This window comes from Antechinus flavipes, chromosome 2, assembly GCF_016432865.1.
Source record: "Antechinus flavipes isolate AdamAnt ecotype Samford, QLD, Australia chromosome 2, AdamAnt_v2, whole genome shotgun sequence".
NCBI lineage: Eukaryota > Metazoa > Chordata > Mammalia > Dasyuromorphia > Dasyuridae > Antechinus > Antechinus flavipes.
In genome coordinates this window covers 337,144,950-337,169,557 of record NC_067399.1, presented here as the reverse complement: position 1 = coordinate 337,169,557, position 24,608 = coordinate 337,144,950, and the positions used below count along the sequence as shown (strand labels likewise).

General features: G+C 34.1%; 1 protein-coding gene across 3 annotated transcripts in view; it reads right to left on the bottom strand.

Moving 5' to 3' along the window:
• The window catches only part of FUT8 (fucosyltransferase 8), a 425,078-nt gene that overhangs the window by 29,356 nt on the left and 371,114 nt on the right, over positions 1-24,608 (bottom strand). For all 3 annotated transcript variants that reach the window (XM_051977839.1, XM_051977837.1, XM_051977838.1), the window contains 2 exons: positions 17,919-18,165; positions 14,323-14,499 (listed from right to left, as the gene is read on the bottom strand). In XM_051977839.1, coding sequence (XP_051833799.1) covers positions 14,323-14,499; positions 17,919-18,165 — 424 coding nt within the window. The remainder of the gene's footprint in view (positions 1-14,322; positions 14,500-17,918; positions 18,166-24,608) is intronic.

Here is a 24,608-nt window from a genome sequence, read left to right as displayed (position 1 = left end):
TCTGCTTCAGTTTCCCTGAACTGTTCTGCCTCAATGTCCCTGGTGGCAACCCCCCTCCCTGGCCATTAGGACTGAGATAATTAAGGCTGGGATCCCTGACCACTAGCATTCTAAAGAGTCATAAAACTCTAGTTTGCTATATTTGGGTATCTTCTGCCTCAGACATCTTGGCTCCTAGAATCCTTATTCATGCCCAACCTGTCAGAACTGAACTGGAACTTCCCACTGACCAGTGCTCTACCCTGACCTTGCCTTTGTTTCCCTGAGTGCCAGAGTCTTATAAGAATGCCTGGAATCTCTCATTTGCTGCTGGATACTTAGAGACAAGAGTCCAATTCAGCCAGCTGGGCTCAACATGGATCCTGTTTTGACCTTAATCCATCTCTCACTTTAATAAAATATAAAAAACTCTATAATGTCTATCTTGTCTCAGTTTCTCTGACATTACATTTTAGAGGTTCCCCATGAGATATGAGATATGAGAGCACGATTAGAGATTGGGTCTCCACTGCCTTGGAGCAATTGAGACTGGGCTCTTTGTTGAGGAGGCTAACCCTCTGGCTTGTTCCAGAGTTCCCATGAAGAGAGAAATTTTGGGCTGTGGCAATACTCATTGTGGATACCTCTATTTCAGCCACAGGAGAGTATGTTCTGCTTTTTCTGTTCTATTTTGTTTTTCTAACATAATTGGGGCCCCAGAAGATAGGCTGATGAACTGTGAATAATGTGGGAGGTTCCAGCAGGATGCTGCATGCTGTCCTCTGTTCTAGGTGTCTATTAAGACACGTCTGGTCTGAATATGTCTTTGCAAAATAAATTTGGGTGCTTTTTAAAATTACTATTTGGTCCTGGGTGCCACACTGTTGGCACAACTCTGGGTATCTTAGGACACAATTTGATTCTGGGTATTTTTTACATCTGGGCACTCTCTATGAGGCAGAGAATGCACCAAACTGGAGTTTGGAAACCTATTTAAAAGGCTCCATTTGAATTTCTGAGAGGGAGAGATTGTCCACCTGAAAGCTTCCCTCACGGCATTCCTGAGGTATCAGAAGCTTGCCCCTAGCCTGTATATGTTAAATGTTGTGTCTGTATAGTCAGTGTTTATGTCTGTTTGTTTTGTTGATTTAAAGAGCTCTGTTAAGTTTTAAGGACAATGACTGAGAAATCTGGCAATTGGTCATTTCAATGATGCAAAGATATTTAGCATAAAAAAAAATTGCTTGTGGTTTTTAACTTCTTAACCTGTTTGCACTAATTTGAAAGTAAAAGGAACAGAAAAGCTTGGCTACCTTTAAAAACTCTGGCAGAAAAGCCTGCTGGTAGAAGAAAAAGAAGAGATCAACAAACCCTTATATGATTTAAGTTGTAGCTCTGCCTGGGGGGAAGGTAAGAGAACTAACAAAAGAGATAGATGCTAATTGCTTTGAAAAAACTCAGGCAGAAAAAAAAGTTTCTGAGAGCCAGTTTAAAATATATATATGTGTATGTGTGTGTGTGTGTGTGTGTGTGTGTGTGTGTGTGTGTGTGTGTGTGTGTGTGTGTATATATATATATATACCCACACATACAACCAAATGGCAATTCAGTTTGTCTGCAACATTTGATTAGGGATTTAGGAAACTTACTTAGGTGGGAAAAAGCCACATCCTTTTAGCTTATTGGTCTACTGAATTTTGGGAACTTTATTTTTTTAAAAATGGTACTGTAATTCTGAAATTGTGGGAGATAATTACTGTTGCCTTGTTGCATGCTAGATTTGTTTATTCTGAGTATAAGATCTTAGGAATTTGAATACTGAACCCTTATTACTGAAAGAAAAAAACTTTTTAAAAGCTGCACAAAGTTTTGATAACTCACTTGAAGAGGTCACACATACCTCCTAATTAGATGAAGTATGTTACCTTCTGAAACATATATTGGGTAATTTATATGTATTATAAGAAATGCTTTAAATTTTGTCAGCTCTGTTGAACATGTTGTGAATTTTATGGAATTATTGAATTGTTCACTATATTGTGAATCTTAAAAATTTCAAAGAAAAGAAAAGGAAAGGAGAAAAAAAGATGATTTAAAGAAACAGGATAAGAAAGACAGATTTGTTGAAACAATTGAGAGTTTGAATGATTTCATGAAGAAAGAGAGAGAAGGGGGAGAGAGTATCAGGAAGGAAATTGGAGAGAAAGCAAAGAAGGGAAAAGCATGTCACAAAGGGAAAGAGGATGTTGAGAGAAAAAAAAAAGAAAGAAAAGCAGGTCTTTCAAATTAGTGCCATTTGTCTTAATTATAAAGAGAAATTGAGAGGGGGAAGGAGAAACAGTAAAGGATCTTTTGGCTTCAAAAGTGAAAATTTTACTCACCCTTACTCCCCCAACTGCTTTCAGCTGCTTCTATGGAAATGGAGATAAACGTACTAACTCTCTGATGCAGAGAGCATTTTATTATTTAAAAGGGACAGTCTGCTTTTATATGATGTTAATTGATTGAGTACTTTTTTTTAGGTGCATAATGGTCTCCTTGTTTAAAGAATATGATAACAAATGTTATAATTTGTAGCACTGTATCCAAAAGTTTAATTGATATTTTTAAAGAATCTTTTAGATTCTTTTATGTGGAATTAGAATATTCTGTATGAGTTTAAATAGATTGTATTGAGTCATCTTAAGGTTGTGCCCATTATTTAAAGGGCCTCTGGGAATGATAGTTTTTTTCCTTTGTCCTTTTGAACATGTTTCTGTTATGGACAACAGGCAATTTCCTAAATTTCCTATTTTTCTATGTATTGGGCATTTTAGAGCAAAATGATTTGCATAATGTTCACCTTATAAAACATCTACTTAAATATGAAAGATAAGTTGTGAACTTTCTGGGACAAATCTCTGACTTATCAATATAAGGTCATGGAAAATATCTGTTTAGAATTCATCTGAAGCTTTGGTTAATGGGATTTGTTATTGAAGGTAAAATTTTTTGGGCCTGTAGCTAATATTATTTGGGAGTTTTAAAGCTCCATTTTCTGAAAGTTACTAGGACAATTACCTGAAGTAAAACTGAGTTAAAGCTATTTTATCCTGTGTCCTGTATATGCTGAAGAATCAGTTTTGACTGATTAGAATATGTTATAGTCATGTCCTTGCTTTTTCCTCTTGTGACTGATTTCTATGATCAGAAACAATAGTGAATAGAAACCATTAATGCAATTCAATTATGTCATACCTTGCTGTTTCCAATCTATCTGTAATTATTACATCCTAAATACTTAGGCAGATGAGTATTTAGCCTGGTCATCCATCAGTTACTAGATATTTGTGTCTATATTCAGGTCTTAAAAGGTTTCTGAAATAATGATAGACAATTGGCATAGTTTATTGGGACTGACAACCATTTGTCTGTCCTGTGGGGCAAACTTGTTTCCTTACATGGGAAGCTGCTGGCCAGTCTATATTGGCTTCTCTACATTTTGTAGCAGTCCTTGTGAACTAGTCTTTCTATCTCAGACTGTTCTAACCTTTCTTTGTTAGAGTTGTTTTCTGTTCTAAATTTTGGTCAAAGTACAGATACATTGACCTGCTTCTGGGACCTGGATCAGCTCACTTATTACTTTCGCGACACCCATCCCCCTTCCTGGAATAGGATTTCAGTCTTTGCCCATCTCAGGAAGCAGTTTTGGAATAGATGTCATCCTTGTCCCTAATGGTCTTTGAGCCTCACTGATTTGGAAGGAACTGAAAATGGTTGATGAATGATTGTTAAATTCTGACTAGGTCCCCTTATTGTATATTACTGTAAAATCTTGTTTGTATCTCCTATTATTGTGTGTTTAGGATTTGGGATGAAAAATGTTGGGTTTGGGTAACTGTTGCTGTTATCTGCATTATCTAATTGAGCACAATGTTTCCTTCAGAACATGTAATTGTTTGGGGGATCTCGGATAAATTCCAGAGTAGAAAAACCCTGCTGTACTCGTCTGTTATGTACAAGAATTTTAATTAACTTTCAGGACTTATATGTGGGATGCTACTTTGACAATTTATTTATTCCTCCTTGGATTTCTTTGATAAAATAAAAGGGGAGGATAAAAGATATAGGGACCAGGAAAGCTGATGGAGTTTTCCCAAAGATACCTTAAAGAATGGGAACTCCAACTTCCACTAGTTTCCTTTTCATTTGGCCTCAATCACTTCTGCCCCTCCCCGCCAAATTCAAATTGGAAGTCCTTCTAGCAGTCCTTTTATGTCTTTACTGCCTGCTTGACTTATTATTTAAACCCTAACTGAACTGTGACTGCTGGTTATGCTTTAACTTTGAAACCCCTTATTCTGTTGGCATTGCCCTGGCAGACTCAGCTTTTGGGACTATTTTCTGATTGCCTGCTTTTAGGAACAACAAGAAATCACCCTTGGAAATCTCCAAGGTACAGGCATCGTGTGACTGGCAGTCTCTTTGATCCACTTCTCAAGTCCTGTAACCCCACTTCCTTAATTAGTATTTCAGCATTCTCAAAGGATGTTGCACTTTGTTATAAGGCCTCTAAAAGTTCATGGTTTGCCTGCCTTGATGGTCTAACTAACTGTGCATACTCTGCTAAGGAATCTGGATCCTTTCTGTAGCAACGTTTCCTAGTCTGTCTATTCTTCTGGGTGGGGACAAGGGGACAATTGTTCAGGCCTTATCCTTCTCCCTTAAAGTCTTGGACAGCCTTGCAGTGACTCCTCCACTACCTCCCTTCCCACCTCCGGATGAGCTAGCATAAACTGTCTTGAGCACTGCTGCTGCTCCATAAAGCAGATCCTGAGTTAAGTACACAAAGGATTGTAGAACTCACAGTGAACTGTCCATCTCAAGCTGGATTCTCTGGCTGAGATGGTGTTTCAGAACTTCAGAAGACCTGACATGCTTGCAATAGAAAGCCTTTATACTGCTGTTAACTCTGAGGTTATCAAGGAGAGGCTTGTCCTTTCATTTTTCCAATTTTATTTTGTTTTATCTGCTCCATATAGGGTTGGTCAAAATCATGGTGCTGAGACCCTCCAAGATATGGAGGGTCATTCAAATCAATGATTTGAATATTCAGAAGAGAGAATGTAGAATGTTATGCCTCAGTTTCCCTGAATTATTCTGCCTCAGTGTCCCTGGTGGCAACCCTGCTTCCTGGCCATTAGGACTGAGATAATTAGGGCTGGGAGCCCTGACCACTAGCATTCCACAGAGTCATAAAACTCCAGTTTGCTTATCTCAATATTTGGGTATCTTCTGCCTCAGATATCCTGGCTCCTAGAATTTATGATCCTTCTTCACCCCCCAATTGGTCAGAACTGAATTTATGGTCCTTTCCTGGAACTTCCCACTCACCAGTGCTCTACTCCCACCTTGCCTTTGTTTCCCTGATTGCTGGAGTTCTATAAGAGTCTCTGGAATCCAGCTGTCTATATTCCCTCTAACAAACTCTCCCTCTAATAAAATATTAACACCCTCTAATCTCTATCTTGCCTCAGTTCCTCTGGCATTACAATGACTTTTGGGATGGAGTGTCTCTGGCATTCTCCATTAGCAAGGTTGTATATCTTTTCCACCAACATAGGAAGATTTTAATCTTGATATTCAATCATCAATAAGCCATAGAAACTGGAAATTGAATGGATGCCCATCAGTTGGAGAATGGCTGAGTAAAGTATGGTATATGAATGTGTTATGGAATATTGTTCTGTAAGAAATGACCAGCAGGATGAATACAGAGAGGCTTGGAGAGACTTACATGAACTGATACTAAATGAAATGAGCAGAACCAGGAGATCATTACACAACTTCAACAACAATACTATATGAGGATCAATTCCAATGGAAGTGGCTATCCTCAGCAATGAGAGGATCCCAATCAGTTTCAATTGATCAGTGATGAATAGAACCAGCTACAACCACTACATGGGTAGGTGTGAACCATAACACAGCATTTGCACTCTTTCTGTTGTTGTTTGCTTGCATTTTGTTTTTCTTCCCAGATTATTTTTACCTTCTTTCTGTTGGAATCCTTACTAACTGCTAACTAATTAGAGTTGATCTAATCTTACAAGAAGATTTTGGCCAGAACCTGAAACAAGGTACTAAGTAGAACTAATTAATACAAGGCTTGTGTTCACACCTTTACTCATTGGAGTTACAAGTATGCCAGCTTCACAAAGTAAACTTTCTAACTTTAAGGGAGTTCACACCTCCCTTAAAGCTCTTTGGGCCAGAGAGCACTATGGGAGAAAACCCATAATCCCATTCTCTCAGAAGAGTCAGATAAAAGGCCAGCAACGAGGGATCTAAGAGAGAATACATTTTTTCCTCTTGGCTGGCTGGTCGCAGCAGAGAGTTCAGCTGGACTCGAGAGGAGCGACTCTGGTGGCAGACGAAGGGTTTTCAGAGGATAAAGCTACGAGTGGAGAGTTCAGTGGACAACAAGATTCATCTTCATCTCACACCATTGTGGTTGGTGGCTGGGCTCCCCAGAAGGAGACAAGAGAGACATTCCATCTCTGTGTTGGTTGGAGGCTGAAGAAAGCAGAGGCAGAGGCTGAAGGACAGAACCTTTGGATTTGGAGACATTCGGAGGGCTCTAAGCTAAACCGGCTGTGTTTTGAGAAGAAAAGGCTCACCACATTTTGGTGCCCGAACAGGGACCGATTCAGATCCATCTGAACTAGATCACAACATTTTGGCGCCCCACGTTGGGTGCCAAATGTTATGAGTTCAAATGTGGGAGTTCCAACACATTAGTTCCAACATCCAATATCTCCAAAAGCTAGGCTTTAAAAGAAAAGTTTAGTACAGCTTATATAGTGGAAAGAATCCAGAAACTGAAGTTGATGGACCTAGGTTTAAATCCCATCTCTGCCAGGTATTATTTTTAGGATGTTAAGCAATATGGGGCTCAGCTTTCTCATCTATAAAATGATGTGGTTGGACTAAACGATCTTCCAGCTTAAAATGTGGGGTTATATATTATGAATCTATTATGACATTTTGCAATTTACTAATTAGTTGTAGTAGTAAGCTCTCTGAAAACGCTTCTCATTATAGACCCCCTGACCATGTGTCTAATATTTGATACCAGATGCTTGTGGAGAGCAGGCAGAAACTCTACCACTTCCCTGTGGATCAGCTAAAAAGATATACAGGAAGCTTAGAGGTTTCATGGGAAGTTTTGCCTAGGGAAATCAAAACAATGACCCCTTTTTATGCCCAGACTTAACTGGGTCTTACTCTAGCATTTGGAACAATCCAGCCTGCCAAAAATGCAAAGAAGTGGGCCAGCCTAATTAAATTGAATGGATGGGAAAATACCACCTGTTACCAACTCCCTGAATATCCCTGGTAACACCTTTCCATTGCAACTCAGAAAAGAGCTGATTGGTGCTGTCTACCATTTTAGTGCTGAATCATCCAGCTACAATCAAGGTTCACCAGATGTTGGCTAGGTGTTAAAAAGTTTTACAGCTAGCACAACAACAGTGCTCATGGAAACACAGTGAACCAAAATTTCTCATTTTGCTCTGAGTATTTCTCATTCAAACTCAAATAGGCTGCTGAAGTAATGAGACATTTTTGGAAACTGTATTAACTATCATTCAGTAAACCTGGAGCAGTCATTTATAGAACTATGCCTTATAGATTTAAGAAAGTTAATTCAGCTTCCAAAGATGTTTACTTTATTTACTTTCAGGATGAAGCTTAACTACCTGAGTTTGGTCTCATCTCTTAACAATGACTTTAGTATTCTGTCCATCTCACCACCACTGATGAGCTTTCTCTCCATTGCCTCTCAGTGATAATGGCTGCAAAGGTAAAGCCTTTGAGCATTGCTTTAGACTGGCATTCATTGTATAGCTCCATTTGGCCTCATTATTTTTTGACATTTTGCCCACTATAGCTCAGACTTTGGGAGATAAAGGAAATGTCACACTTGTTCTGAAAAGAAAACAGCCAGGAAAGCTTTTAATGTGATCCCTGTGAAGCTGCATACTCAGGAATGGGGCTGAAACCGCTCTAAATAAATATGAAAGGGAGGTTGTTAGACACACTGGAATTGGTTACTAAGAGATTATAGCATCTCCTTCCTAGAATAAATATTAATCTTGCTAGTTGAGTTTAGGTACTGAGTGAAGCCAAAAAGAAGAGGGCATGATGAAACCTCATCATCAAGTGAAATGATGACACTAAAATCACTTGGGATCTGGTCACCAAATTAATTGAAATACATGATTAGAAAATCAGAATTCAGCAAACTAGAAGTGATTTAACAGGAGATGCTGACTTCTTTAAAATGACAAGGGAGAAGAACCAAAGTAAAGGAATGATAGGAAAGGAGGATCTCTTGCTTACAAGTGGCAAAATTCAATAGTCTGAATTTTGTTATGAAATAATGATTTGCAAGTGTTTTGTTTTTTGCAAAAAAAATATGCCACATAGAAATCATTTTCTGTGCATATTTTACCTAAGTTGCCCTGACTAACACTTGTCATTTTGTGATAAGATTTTTAATACGTTGTAATCAAACTTCCTAAAGCCATTAAGTCCACAGTAATGTCATTTGGTCAATTATTTACTTATAGCATCATTTTTATGGGAACTGTCACCTAAAATGTTGTTTCTCCTACTGTGTTTTCACAAAACCATGGAATGTTAGGTAGGGTATCCCTGTAATTTAAGGATGTTTCATATAACACAAAGCAACAAAGACTGCAAACCATCTTTTTTTCTCAATTTAAATAAATTTCCCTCCTCTCCAATCCAAAGAACTAACTTAAACTTGTAAATTGAAAACAGTTAGATTAGTCCTATTTTGCTAATTCTATATGATAAAAGAAAAATCAAGTATCTATTAAAATTAGCACAGTCCTTTGGATTCTGTCATTTCTATGGCTCTATTTATAAGATGCTTCAGCATAGTTTTTTTAGTTTGTTTTGTTTGTTTTTACAATTCTTAACTCCAAACTTGAAATCTAGGTGCTTAGATACTTCAAAAAGAGAAATTCTTAAAACCAGGAGATAAGTTTATATTTTCTTTCATATTACCACCCAATTGTATGAATGTGCTTTCATGTGTATTCATACCTCATATCCATTGTTTAGCAAATCATCACCAATTATCATCACTATCCAGGGCATTTTAGTAATAGTATTTAACAATTTAATATCAATAATAATCATTATAATTACTCTTTTAAAATTTGAAAAACATTTTTAAATACATTATCTCATTTCATCCTCAAAGGGACCCTATGTGATAGGGTAGAATAGATAATTTTCTTATTTCAAAGAAGAACCTAAAAAATGCTACTCAGGGAACTGATGACAGAAAAGAGAGAACATTCAGTGTAGAGTTAGGAAGACCTGAGCTCAAATCTGATCTCAAACACTTAATTAGCTGTGTGACTCTGGGCAAATTATTTAACTGCTATTTGCCTGTTTCCTCAACTGTAAAATGCACCTACTTCAAAAGGATCAAATAAGATATTTATAAAAATTGCTTGGTAGAGAGCCTGACACATAGTAGGCACTATGGAAATCAATATGAAAATGCTCTTTTTTTTTTTTCCAGAGATAAAAGCTGAACATATAAGCAGTACTTTTGCAACTATGGCAAACTGATTCATATGAGATGAAAAGACAACTTGTAATTTTTCTAGTGATCATACAATTTTGGAAGGCAGTATTTTTCTGTATAACCTTAAAAGGATTAGGTTTGATTCATTTTTTGGACTGGTTTTTAAACAACTTTACTACTGTGGTATATAAGAACCACTTATCCAGATTAGGTACAGCTATCAGTCATCAACACAACCAAGCTGAAACCGCCTTCTCTCATAATAGTAATTGCTAACATCGAGAATCCTAAGGCTTTCCATCCATAAAATATCATCTGCTCATCTCCACTTAGCAACCAATTATATAAAGTCTGTACAAGATAAAACTTTATCCCTTTCCAAAAATCTTATTTTTGGTGTTACATAAATGAGTATGAACAATAAAATATAATGTGTTTGCTTATGAAATTTCAGGGGCTATTCCTCTGGTCCTTGGATAGCATGTGAAAGGACAGCACTCCAAAACTGAAGGTCAAATTCATGATTTGTTGTCTTAGAATAAAGGAAAAGCTTTTAGACTTGCCTGCATCAATTTTCCTGAGAAACTTAAACCAGTGCTACAAAACGTTTAACTAGAAAATGAGGAATAAAGGAAAAAGAATTAAAACCACTATGGAAATCTTGGAGGAGACTGACAAAACTAACACTCAGGAAAGTATAAAAGGAAGATAGGGTAGAATAGATAATTTTCTTATTTCAAAGAAGAACCTAAAAAATGCTACTCAGGGAACTGATGACAGAAAAGAGAGAACATTCAGTGTAGAGTTAGGAAGACCTGAGCTCAAATCTGATCTCAAACACTTAATTAGCTGTGTGACTCTGGGCAAATTATTTAACTGCTATTTGCCTGTTTCCTCAACTGTAAAATGCACCTACTTCAAAAGGATCAAATAAGATATTTATAAAAATTGCTTGGTAGAGAGCCTGACACATAGTAGGCACTATGGAAATCAATATGAAAATGCTCTTTTTTTTTTTTCCAGAGATAAAAGCTGAACATATAAGCAGTACTTTTGCAACTATGGCAAACTGATTCATATGAGATGAAAAAGACAACTTGTAATTTTTCTAGTGATCATACAATTTTGGAAGGCAGTATTTTTCTGTATAACCTTAAAAGGATTAGGTTTGATTCATTTTTTGGACTGGTTTTTAAACAACTTTACTACTGTGGTATATAAGAACCACTTATCCAGATTAGGTACAGCTATCAGTCATCAACACAACCAAGCTGAAACCGCCTTCTCTCATAATAGTAATTGCTAACATCGAGAATCCTAAGGCTTTCCATCCATAAAATATCATCTGCTCATCTCCACTTAGCAACCAATTATATAAAGTCTGTACAAGATAAAACTTTATCCCTTTCCAAAAATCTTATTTTTGGTGTTACATAAATGAGTATGAACAATAAAATATAATGTGTTTGCTTATGAAATTTCAGGGGCTATTCCTCTGGTCCTTGGATAGCATGTGAAAGGACAGCACTCCAAAACTGAAGGTCAAATTCATGATTTGTTGTCTTAGAATAAAGGAAAAGCTTTTAGACTTGCCTGCATCAATTTTCCTGAGAAACTTAAACCAGTGCTACAAAACGTTTAACTAGAAAATGAGGAATAAAGGAAAAAGAATTAAAACCACTATGGAAATCTTGGAGGAGACTGACAAAACTAACACTCAGGAAAGTATAAAAGGAAGAAAGGGAAGCATCATGAAATCGCTCTATCATATTTAAGTATGGAGAAATGTTCTGAAAATTGCTGTACTAGTGACCAAAAAGGGAAGAGTCTAGCTTTACTCTTCTCACAATGACAGTAAATTCTGTCATTAATGTGCTGCAATTACATTTTGCAATTGTGCTGCAATCACAGGACACTAGATAGAGCCTATATAAATTAATTGGATAATATCCAGCAATATATAAATCTAGTGTGTTTTAAAATGAAGGGTGATAGGATATTGTTCCTTCCCTCCTGTAACAGAACTGAATGAAATTTATTTAAAAATTTACAAAATTTTCCCATACAGCAGGTTTATAACTACTGGGCTAATACATTGTTTGGTGTGGTTATCACATATGTGACAAAAGATATTAGACCAAGCATTAGACATGGAGTCAGGAAAACAGGGTTCAAATGCCATTTCAGACACAGGTTGTGTTGTGTTGAGATAACTACAAATCTTCTAAACTTCAGCACTCTCATCTATAATATGAGGGATTGGTCTTGATCATTAAGGTCCCATTAGCCCTAAATATCTGATGCTGTGATACTTATACACGGCAATAAAAATACACAAATCAGTCAGAAGACCTCGGTTTTAGTCCTAGCTTACCACTTACTAGCCGTAGGCAAAGTAATCAACATTTCAGAGACTCAGTTTTCTTATCTGTAAAATTAATCTCTACAAATTTTTACAAAAATTTCTCCCATCTACGTTCAGGACTGCTGTGAAGAAAACACTTGCTAAATTATAACTTAAAAAAAAAAAACCCTAGAAAACCAACATAATTTAAAAATACAAATACAAAATAAATTCTGAAATTAACAAAATTGAAAACAAAATAAGAATAAAAAAATTTAAAAAGCAAATAAATCATTAGTCAATCTGATTTAAGAAGAAAAGAATGTTAGAAATGAAAACAGCAAAATTATAGCAAAAGATGAAGGAAATTATTAAAAAATTATTTTGTCCAAAAATGATTTGCCCACTTTTGCCCTAGATTGGCAATTTAAATGAAAAGGATACACCAGAAAAATATAAAACACTCAGAATAACAGCAAAATAGTCAACTTAAGTAACTCAATCTTAGCAAAAGAAGTTGAGAATATAAAAATAAATTACTACAGAACAACAACAACAACAAAAAAAAAAAAACCTAGTACCAGATGGATTTTATCATTCAAAGAACAACTGATTCCAATAGCACATAAGTTTTTTGCAAAAACTGAAAAATTTTGGAATTCCTTCTATGATATAAATATGGTCTTAATCCCTAACCCAGAGGAAAGGCAAATCAGACAAAGAAACCCATATATAAATAACTCTAATAAAACATAGCACTTTTGTTTTCCTTTAGGAGGTGTGAAAAAGTTCTTTAGTCAACTTGATGGAATTATATGACAGCAAGTCACTGGCTGACTGTAAAACGAGTCATTCTTCTTTTACCAAAAATCAAGCTGTCCAGATCAAGAGTCAATCTACAATAAAGTTCAGACAGGTAAGAAGAGTAAGTCAAGGTACCGAGTTCTTCTTTCAAAGTCATTTCTCTCCTTGACAGCCAGAACACTTTGGTTAAAGTACCAATCCTGACTGACCAAAGTTCAGAAGGGAGATGCCCTTTGCTATCTGCAAACTTACTGTCAACTTACTGTCTCTGTTATCTGCCTCTCATAATCATTCATTAAATGAATGGCAAATTGATCCCTATAACACTATATCCTATTTGTATTCCTTCTCCCAACTCCCAAAAATCAAATAACTTTAAAAAATTACATTAAAAACAAAACCCAACTCATTATATTGGGAGTAATATGTAGAAGGAAAGGCTGGTCTGAATTAATTGTATATTTAGAAAATTCTATTTCTTTAGTTTCAAGTATATGAAGTAAACTGAACTGTATACAATATTTTGTCATGAGAACTTGATTTAATGAAGGCCTTCTAGCTCATATTGTGTGATGATATGATTCAGCAGGTGAATGAACAAGGAATTTTAAGTTGAAAGGGAAAAATACATAAAAGATAACTGTTTTCAAGTGTCTGAAGGGCTTTTGTGAGGAAGGATTAGATTTGTTTGTTTTGCTTGGGCTTCAAAGTCAAAGAATGAAGAACAATGGCTTAAAAAAATATGTGTGTGTGTGTGTGTGTGTGTGTGTGTGTGTGTATATATATATATATATAGGTTTGATACAAGAAAAGCCTGCATAACCATCAGAGCCCCTCAAAAGTAGCAAGCTACTTCAAGTAATGGTTTATTCTTCAATGAAGATGTTCAAGCAAAGTCTAGTTAACTACTTTTCAGGTATCATGTAAAGGAGATTCTTGTTCACATATGAGTTATATCAGGAGATCTATAAGATCCCATCCAACTTTGCAATTCATAAATAGTGTGAAAGTAACCTACAAGTCTTCCCCCAAACTAGCCATTTATCATAACTGTTTCTGAAATAATTAAAACTTTTTCATAGGATATTTGATTATATACATTGATTGCCTTCTCCACCAAACCATAAAATAGACAAATCTTTTCTTTCCTTTCCTCTGAATAGACCACCGTACATGAAAGGCTTGTATATAAGATGAACATTTTCTTCTTAACTAAAATGGCCAAATATCTGACTTGCCAAGTTAAATTTCTAAGAAATGAAGTGACTAAAGCAGGAAGTGAATATTTAACTATGTGGATATAGGAACTAAGTCATGTTTAGATAAGTACATTTTGATGATTAATCCACAATTCAGTATACAATCTAGATAAGTACTTAAATTCTTTGGGTGATGATTAGTACACAACTAATATATTTCAGATTTTTAACTGCAAGTATTATATGTTACTGATAAAGACCCAAGTAAATATATATATACACATATGCTTTTAAAAATTAACATTCAAGAATGGAGTTTCTTTTCAAATGGAAGAACCATTTGCACATAAATACCATCATTTGAAATCTCAGCTTGTTTAACTTACTTGGACTTTGCTTCCTTCAGTAAGGAGGGATCATCTGTGGCCAAATAAACTCTTTTTTTATCTACATGCATTCTGCGTTCAAGAAGCTGGAAATGCTCTTCAACATGCACCATGTATTCCTCAATAGGATGGAATGCAGCTTCTGTCCCCACTTTATCTGTACGTCGGACATGAACTCTAGGGAGACAAAAGAAGGAACATAGACTCTAATAATCAGGTTTATTGGGAACTTAAAATGCAATTCATATTAGAGCTCTAACACACAGCTCTCTCAACACTTGCAAAGAACACTGAAGAATAGCTTGCTGAAATGAAAGATGGACCATGGGAGAAAAATCCATGCTATAAAATGCTTTCTGGCAGAAAAATTAATTGATGAATAAGAACTGTATCAGTTGGAAGTCTCTTATTCTGATTTTTATTTCTATTTTTAGTTATTTGAGGCAATCTTTCACACACTTAATAGTTTGCTATTCTCTTACAAGCTTTTAAAAATTATTTGTCTACATATCTACTGAGAAAAGAGCTTTTCATCTTACATATTGTTTGATAACCAACATTTTTCGGAGGTATTTATCACAAAGACTTTTTTCCTGGATCAACAATTTCCCTTCTAATCCTAGTTGTAGTGACTGCATTAGTGCAGAAATTTTTCAGTCTCATAAAATCAAAACTATTTATTTTATCTTGTGATCACCTATGTTCTTTATTTGGTTAAGAATAAGCTCTAACCATAGGTATGAAAGGTACTTACCTGATATAGTTTCTCTTCTAAATAATTTATGGTGTGAGCTTTAATATTCCAGTCCCATATCTATCTTGAGCTTATTGTGGCATAAAATATTAGATACTGAACTAAATCTAATTTTGGCCAAACTTCTTTAGGGAAGTCTTGCTCAAGTAATTTATTTTCTCAGATTAATGGAATGCTGATTTGTTGAATTAAAATGTTTCTAATTCTTTTTTATCTAGTCTTTTCCACTGATGTGTTTTTCTATTTTCAAACTACTACCAAAAAGTGTTGTTCATTACTGTTTTGTAGTTTAAGATGTAAGTGCTATTCTTCCTTCATTACTATTTTCTATGTTGGTATTATTTTATCTTGATATGTAAGAAATCTCTTGGTAGTTTAATCAATATAACACTAAGTTAGTAAATCTATAAATCATTTTATGTAGTAACATCATTTTTTTGTCATTTGGACATACCCCAGGCCATGAACACTTCAATCATTTATGTCATTTTTAATTTCTTTATGGAGTTTTTTAATACCTACACAAATTTTTCTATCCAAGCTTTGAATATGTCTTGAAAGAAAAAGTGACTCTCAGGTATTGTATGCATTTTAAAATTATTCTGAATGGGACTTCCCTTTCAATTATATCTTGCTGGGTTTCATTAATTGTTACAAAGAAATAGTATTGATTTTCATGAGTTTATTTTGTACCTTGCTAATTGAGTAAAGCTATATCTCAATTAAGTGTTTTGTTCATTTTTTTTTTGAGGTTTTTTGTGTAAAATATGTCATCAGTAAATTAAGGTGGTTTTTATCTCCTCTTTGTTCATTTTTAGGACTTTAATGTCTTTTACTTGTCTTATTGCTATCACTAGAATTGTCCAAAATAGCAGGAAAAAGGATCTTTGCTTTCCTATACTTACTAGGAAATTTTCTATTGTTTCCCCTTTTGCATATAATGCCAGCCTTTGGTTTTAGATTAAGTGATTCATGATAAACTTTATAAATTAAACACCAGTACAGCCATGAAATTTGCTTTGTAACTATTTATATTTAAATAAATAACTTCAATTTCTAAATGCTATAACTTTTCAATTATACTAACTTTTTAGCCTAATATCACTGTCGTTTCCTCATTACAGTGGCTCACAGCACTTTGTACTGGGGAGTGATGCTTTATCAGTTATTTTTCCCTGAATTCTGGCCTGGAAGCAATAAAGCTTCTTTTACCTGGTTTTCAGAAACTAAACTTAGAGAGTGGGTAATTCTCAGTACTTAATGATTCTACATTTTGGGGGCTGCTCTTTTGTAGGGTTTCTTTATAATGTGCAAGAAGGAGAGGAAGAAGAAATTGAGATGATGAAATGGCACTGAGAGCAAAGAAGGAAGGAACCCTGAGATGGTGATATGACATTGGTTACTTTACATGAGAAAATAGAAACCAACATATTGGTTAAGGGTGTCCATATACATCTCTAGGGCAGGTAATAAGTTCAATTGAATTTATATTTCAGAACAAATACTGGGGCAAATTTGTATTTTAGAAAATATATAAATTATTACCTGTTAAAAAAAATAGAGGGTTGACTAAATGATCTTTAAGGTTCCCTTCTAGTTTTAAATCTATGAGCCTATGAATTGAATTTAAGTTATTTTTATTAAAGAAATGTGTCACTGAACAAATAATAACCTTATGTAGGTCAGATCCTGCTTTAGGCTATATCTTTGACATTCCAATTCTAAGATCTTCATTAGGATTCTTCTTGCTTATAACATTTCTTGACACCTCTACCTTCACATAAGCATAATATTAAATAAAGGTGCATGTGGTGAATCAGAGAGTACCCTAGAGATTTTTTTTAATGTAACTAGAATAACTTATTTTTTACATTACTCAAATGTGTCTCTTCCTTTAAGCAATCTCTTTATAAGGATCATAAAACAGAATATTAACAATATCAAACCACCATAATTTTTTTAAAGCACTGATTAATTGCTTACTGTGTCCTAGATATCGTGTTAAGGGCTGGGGATAGAAGATAAAACCAGTTTTTGTTCTCAATATCACAGTTTAATGGTGGAGACATGTAAATAACTAGTCATATACAAAAGATAAAGACTGAGTAGATGGGAAGTAATCTCAAGCAAGGCGTCAATAGCAGCTGGGGAGGATTCGTGAAGACCTCTTAAAAAAGTTACAACTTGAGCTGAGATTTTTGGAAAGCCAGGGCAACTAAAAGACAGAGGTGATGAAGAAAAAGCCTTCCAGGCCTGAGATAGGGAGAACACAAGTATTGACAGGAGATGGGAGCTGAGAGCAAGGGCAAGTAGGCCTGGGTATCTGAGTAGAGGGAAATACAAGGTCATTACTAGAGAATCCAGATCTAGGGCAAGATAGAACCTCATAGACCATCTAGTCCCCATTTTACAAATGAGGAAAATGAAGCCTTTAGAACCTAAGAGATTTGCCCAAAGTTACAAAGTGAGAATATGAATTCTGATCCTCTGAATTAACTTGTTAAAGAAATGCTATAAAGATTACAACTTTACTTCATGGCCCCATTAGATTAAGGCTGATTTCACAATTTATCCCACAGAACAAAATATTCCTCTGACTAATTTCTTTAGTTAAGGAAAAACATTCTAACTATATGGGCCATTCTAGTTCTAGTGTCAGTCCAAAGTTAAGAATGAACATCTCAGCTATTCTAGGAACATGCAGGGGGTGCACAGTTATTTCAGAGGTGATCATGCGCATGATACATATTTCTTGGTAGTTATTGAAAGGCACAAGACATCCCCCCAATCACTGTAAATTCCGATACAGTTTAAGATATGAACAAGCAAATCAGATTCTTACCCGATAACTGGATGCTTAAAACCAAGCTTTTTGGTGGCTTCTTCAATTTCCTTTTCTAACCAAGGCTGTGGACGGATTAAGTATTTGACAAACTGGGAAACCCACCATACGGCAGGATCTCCATGGACCCGCACTAGTCGATCTGCAAGGTCTTCTGGAACAGCCAGTGGTAAATAAGGTGGCCGCGGATGAAGGCTGTCAACAATGGGAAGTTCTACCACCTGAATGTTTTGGTCATTTATCTCACCTACAAGAGAAGACCACAATGTACAATAAATCTTAATGGGCATGTCATCCTAGTGACTTACTCCAAGACACATTCTGAAGCTTGTACTGAATATTCAAAATGGTCAATATAGAATATTCACATACTTCCAGGGGGAACAGAGAACTTTGCAAGGTGCTGTTTTTTTTTTGTTATTCCTGTTTTTGAAACATGAAAATGAGCATTCTCACTAGTCTACAATTTATCAGAGTAAGAAGCTTTAAAACTAGAAAATGGGAAGCAAAGAGAATAGTGATTCTTGCAAATCATTACTGTCTGGAACTGCCTAATGGTTCCAATTGTAAGCCAAGCATCTGTCTCTATTTAAAGGAAAAATTATTTTCCTAAAAAACAACTGGATAATCCTGAATTATCTCAGTGCCCAAAGAGATTCATTTTTGCACAAATCGGTCTTTAATGAAAACAATAAAATCAGTGTTGATTGTGTATTGATCTGCCTGACATTTGAAAGTTAGGATAGAAATGAGATATTCCTTTTGTAGTACATTACTTCTTTAAGCTGCTAGCCCTTATATGCTATTAAAGGTATTGCAACACAATGAATTTTTATAACATAATGTTAAGCAAATCCAAGTTAAAATGAGCAGCCAAGGTCCCCAGAGTCTGGTATTACATATTAAAACTGTAAGAATAATAACCAGAAGAAACAAAGACAATAGCAAAAAGATTTAGAATACCAAATGTACTGAATTAAATTTTCAGTAACTAAAGATATTAACCTGAGCAGATGAAATAATTTCAGTTACGATGTTGTCATTCTGCATAATGAATTAGAATCACAGTTAATCACTGGACCATTAATGAAAGAAAGCATTTGTGTCAAATAAACCTTGACATTTAAAATGGATTTTCCATCAAAATAAAGCACAGGCTTCAAATTCCCTTTATCTATACATTTGAAAAATGTTTTGAAGAATATTCAATGATCCACCAACATGGTCAGTCAAGGAAATGGTTTGGCTAAAAGAAATAATGCTTTGTAAAACTAAGAATTAAAATTATCTACTTAATATTTTCACTCACGTTCCAGCATTTCAGGACTCTTGTAAATAAGCCTCTAGAAACGACATTTGTTTCATCAATAAAAGGCAAGTGACAAGAATTTATCACTGGTATTGCACAGTTCACTAGTCAAAGAAAAGACTGCTTTGGTACATGTATTAGATGAGAAGCAGTAATTAGAACAATTGAATAAAAGAGTTAACACACACACACACACACACACATTTTTTTTTTTTTTCCCAGTTAGTATAACTAGAATCATCCTTGAGGTTTGGAAAGATGGAAAGCAACTGGGATGTGGAGGTATCTCTGCTTATAAATTCCTCTCCTTTGTAGGGGGAGTGGCCTTTGAGTGCAGGACATGCTATATACTGTTGGATCTGTTTGATGTGTCTATCAGTTTGCTTCTTTGAATATCTTTCTTACAAAGAATTACTCTCAGGGAAGTAAGGGAAGGGTATCTTGAGAAATGATAGTGATGTTAAAAACAAAATAAATATAAGCATTTGTTATAGAGAAAAAAAATTCCCATAGCTGTATATGTGGAAGAAGTATAATCTCTTACTTCTAATTTTTTTTAAATGGTATGAACTCTTATATTTGGGTCACATATCCAATTTAAGCTTATTGTAGAATACTGTATAGGTTTTTAGACAATGTAATTTTTGCTAAAGAGTTCTTGTAAAAAGGGAAAGATTTCCCTAGCAATTTATATTCTTGTGTTTATCAAACTTTATAAATGTGTTTCTTGTTTATCCCCACTATGTTCCAATGATCTACTTTAAAAAAATGCTGTTTTAATGACTTTGTTTTTGAAGTCTGCTCTATTTCCTTTATTTGTATTTTTTTTTCATTTTTAACCTTGAGATTCTAGATCTTTCATTTTTTCCCAAATGAATTCTGCAATTATTTTGTGTAGTTTAAAAAAAAAATTTCCTCAACAATTTTTTGGTATGGTACTAATTATGAAATTTAATTTAGATAGCATTGTCATTTCCATCATATTGGGATGGATCATAGTATGATCACTGATTCTTTTTCATTTATTTAAGCCTCAATTTCTGTAAAGACTATTTAGTGCTATTTAAAAAAAAAAAGTCAGATATCTCTTAATAGGATGCTACAGATTTTATGCATTTTGTAGGACAGCAATTCATTTATGGCTAGCTTGATTCATTTTCCTGATATTCAACTGTTTACTACCTATAATTCATTTATCTTCTTTTTTCTAGTTCAGATAAAAGTATTATTCTTAATCTTCCCCGGCCTCTCTCCCACAACCTCATGTATTCTTCTCTTTTAGTGATATTAATTTAAAATACTATTTTGTGAAAAATATTTTCATTCCACTCCCCCCCCCCCCCACCTCCAACTCTTTACTCCTTTCTAGGAATCTCTAGAATCAGTTCCCAGGAATGCTAATTATCAATGGGAGGCAAAAAGGTGAAGTGGGAAGAGATATGTGACCCTAGCTGAGGTAGGAAGTCCCATTCTTTTTGTTTTTACTTATTACTCATTCTGGTTTTTGTTGTTGTTGTTGTTGTTCTTTTTCTTGATATGTTTCATTATTACATATATGTTTAAAGATTACTTTAAGTTTTTTAGGAACTCTCTTGTAACAAAGTAAAATAATGGAGGAAAACTAAGAATATGTAATCTCATGTGAAAATGCATTTCACATCTCTATATTTATGTATCTCTACATATATCTCTCTATATTTTTAGATATATGTATATATCTCTAATATATATCATTACTAGATATATATAAATATGTAAATTTATTTATATTTTAAAAAATAATAACAGAAACCTATCTTCTATCTGCCCTACTTCACTGGAAAAAAGAGGAGAGAAAAATTTCTTATATCATAGTTAAACAAGATATTGAAATGGATTAAGCATAGAGATCAATGACCCTTTCTTGTAAAAGCTGCTCCTATGACCCTCTCTCTACACTACAGAGCAATATTCATAGTAAGTTCTTTTTGCACTTTCTGCTTCTACAATTACTACAAAACATCGACTCATCACTCCCTTTTTGCTGGCCATACTATACCCGTACTCAGCTTTGTATATTTCTTTTGTTTTCCTTTTTATCCCAAGAAAAGGGGAGAAATTGGAGTCCTTTTCTATAGCTTTCTATCTGAATTCTGATCAATCATTTCTTGGTCCATTCTACCTTCTTTTCACATCTGAGATAAAATCTTTTGTATGACCCTACCAGCTATAATGTTAATATATTAATCATGAAGCACGATTTTTACTTTAAAATATTTGTTTGCTTCTCCCACCTGGTTTTTAAAATGAATGAATAAGAGAGCACTGGTTAAGCAATTGCTATGTGCAAATCACTCTTGTTCTTTAAAAGTTTACATATTAACAGAAAATACATACAGGAGAATTCAGCTTTAATACAATAAAAATTTGTATTTTGTCTTCTTACAATTTTTATTAGTCCACTGACAACAAACAGAAGTATTCCTCCATACTACGTTCATGTCACAGTAGAGTTCAAGAAGTGAAAATAAACGTGTTATTTTTTTGTTTTTCATTACTACTTGGAATTATAAACTTCCTGCATTTTTGTTAGCTCACATTTTGAATATCTCACCTATTTTTGATTATCTGGAAGAAATTATTTTAATTCTTCACTTCTACTGAAAATCCACTTTTTTGATGTTTAGATTCTACTTTGTGGGATACTATTTTTTGAATAGCAAATTGGTCCAAACAGTTCCTTTTTTTTTTTTTTTTTTGTATAAATGTGGAATAATCCCATACTATTATGATTTTTTTCTATCTGGATTTTGAAGTTGCTGCTTTTCCCCTCTGCCTGGAACATTTATTTTTTGATGATGTACCATAATGTTTGGCCATAATGTTTCTTGGTGATTAAACTTGGGGTTTCTTTCATTGGTGTTCTCTGATCTGAATTTTGATATCAGCTGCCAATATTTTTTGACAATTTTTCTATATTATTGGTTAAGTATATTTAGTTCTTTTTTTCTGGAAAACTTACAATCCTTATGTTATCTACATCTTTAGATATCTTTCCTCCTATCTCTGTACTTTTGTGTTTTTATTTTCTTTTTTCAAAGGATTTACTAATACGGAGAGTGTGCTTCTGTGTTCTGCTCTAATTTCTCTAATCTCTTTCTTTGCTTGAGCTTGCTGGTTTTGCTGTAAATGATCCAATTTCTTGTACTATCTTCTTTGATATTTACACATTTACATAAAAAGAATTTAGAAATCAAATGAGAATCATTGTGGAAAAATAAAAATAAAAACCATCCAAGAAAAACAAGATTATGAAAAAAAGTTAACCAACTAGAAAAGGAGATTTTCAAGAGTCTCAAAAGTGAAAATAATTCTTTGAAAACTATAATTGGTCAAGGGAAAGTCAGTGAAGCTATGAGAGACCAAGAAATAACAAAACAGATTATAAAGAATGAGAAAATAGAACAAAAATGTGAAATATCTTGTAAGAAAAACAACAGATCTGGAGAACAGGTCAAAAAGAGAAAATAAAAGAATAATCAGACTGCCAGAAAGTTCTGACCAAAAAGAGAACTTTGATACAATAATGCGGGAAATAATCCAAGAAAATTGTCCTGGAGTGATAGAACATGAGGGGAAAGTAGAAATGGAAAAAAATTCACTGATCTCCACCTCAAAGAGATCTTGTGTGGAATACATAGGAATATTATTGCCAAATTTCAAAACTCAAAGATCAAAGAGAAAATTCTGCAAGAAACAAGAAAAAAAACAATTCAAATATGCTGGAGCTACAATTTGAATTTTACAAGACTTATCAGCAGCTACAATAAAAGACCACAGGTCATGGAATCATATCTACTGACAATCAAAAGAACTAAGCCTGCAGCCAAAAAATATCATATCCAGCAAAATTATGTATAATTTTGAATGAGGAAAAAAACAGACATTCAATGAACTTGCAGATTTTTAGGACTTTCTGTCAACCAAACCCAAATATAAAAGAAAATTTAACATATAAGAACCAATATGAAAGATCAATTTTAAGGAACCTACCATGGACAAACTGTTTAAACATGGACAAATTATTTATATTTTTAAATATATGTATCCTATATGTTTTAAGATTCACATCAAAAATAGGGTAGTTCAAAGGAAAGATTGGCAGAGTTAAGGTAAAAATAGCAATCATATTATACCAATCCTCATTGAAGAGGAAGAAGAATAGATACAGAGGTATTAAACTGGGGAAGAGGGCTTATCGTTCTGAAAACCTTCTCACTTTGAGAATGCATTCAATAGGCAACACTACTATATATACCATGAAGGGGAAAGCACTCTCCAAAATCTATAAAGAAAGAAGGGGGAAGGGATGAGCGGATGGGGAAGCAAAGAATGAAGGAAGAAGACAAGGGAGGGATCCTTGGGTGGGGGGAGGTTAAGTAATAGCAAGGCAAGTTATGAAGCAGAACTTAATTAAAGAGGCAGCAAGGATAGAAAAAACATATGTGTGTGTATTTATATATGTATACATAAATATATCTTTTCTTAACTGTAGTTTGCTTTGGAATGATGAGAGGGATGAAAGGGGGAAAAAAATAAAGTAAATAAGATGCACAGCAGAGAACCAAAAAACAATTTATAAGCAAGAAAAAAATGGTCATTCATGAATATAATTTTTTTTTTTACTAATACATATACTTTCTTGATTTGGTACTTTGTTGTTATATAATTTGAATCCTCCCTGATGTTCTGCTGTTCTCTTTTGTTTTGCTTTAGTCTGTTTTGTATTTTTTTGTGTGTTTTTTTCAAATAAAAAAAAATTTTTTTTAAAGAAATAAGAGATATTCATAAACACTATAACAAAAATTAGTAGAATTTAGTAGAAAAAAAGTAGAACTAATAATCACTTATCTCAAACAACCAGTTAAGAGAGAAATGTATATTATGTCAGCCATATTAATATTGCTTTTAGATGCATATCTCCATATATGTGTGCGTGTAGGCACATATGTGTTTAGTATAGATGTATGTATATATGTGTATATATATATATATATCCATGCTTAAGTGCAGCCTGCTTTGGAGAAGTAGGGAAATAAAAAGGGAGAAAAAAAATAAAGTAAAAAATGCACAGCAGAGAATAAAAGAATAACCTACAAGGAAGCAAAGAAAAGAGTTTCTCTTCTATTATTATATATGCTTCCTTGAAAGGGAAATTTATTGTTACACATTTTGAATCCTCCCTGATGTACTATTGGACATAAAATGATTTTTGTTTTATTTGTCTTTTCTGTTTTTTTTTTTTTCCTAAATAAAACAAGTATTTCCATAACATAGTATAATAGAGGGGGGAAAAGATGACAGACTTTTTGTCAGTCTACATTCTCCTTGATCTTTCAACT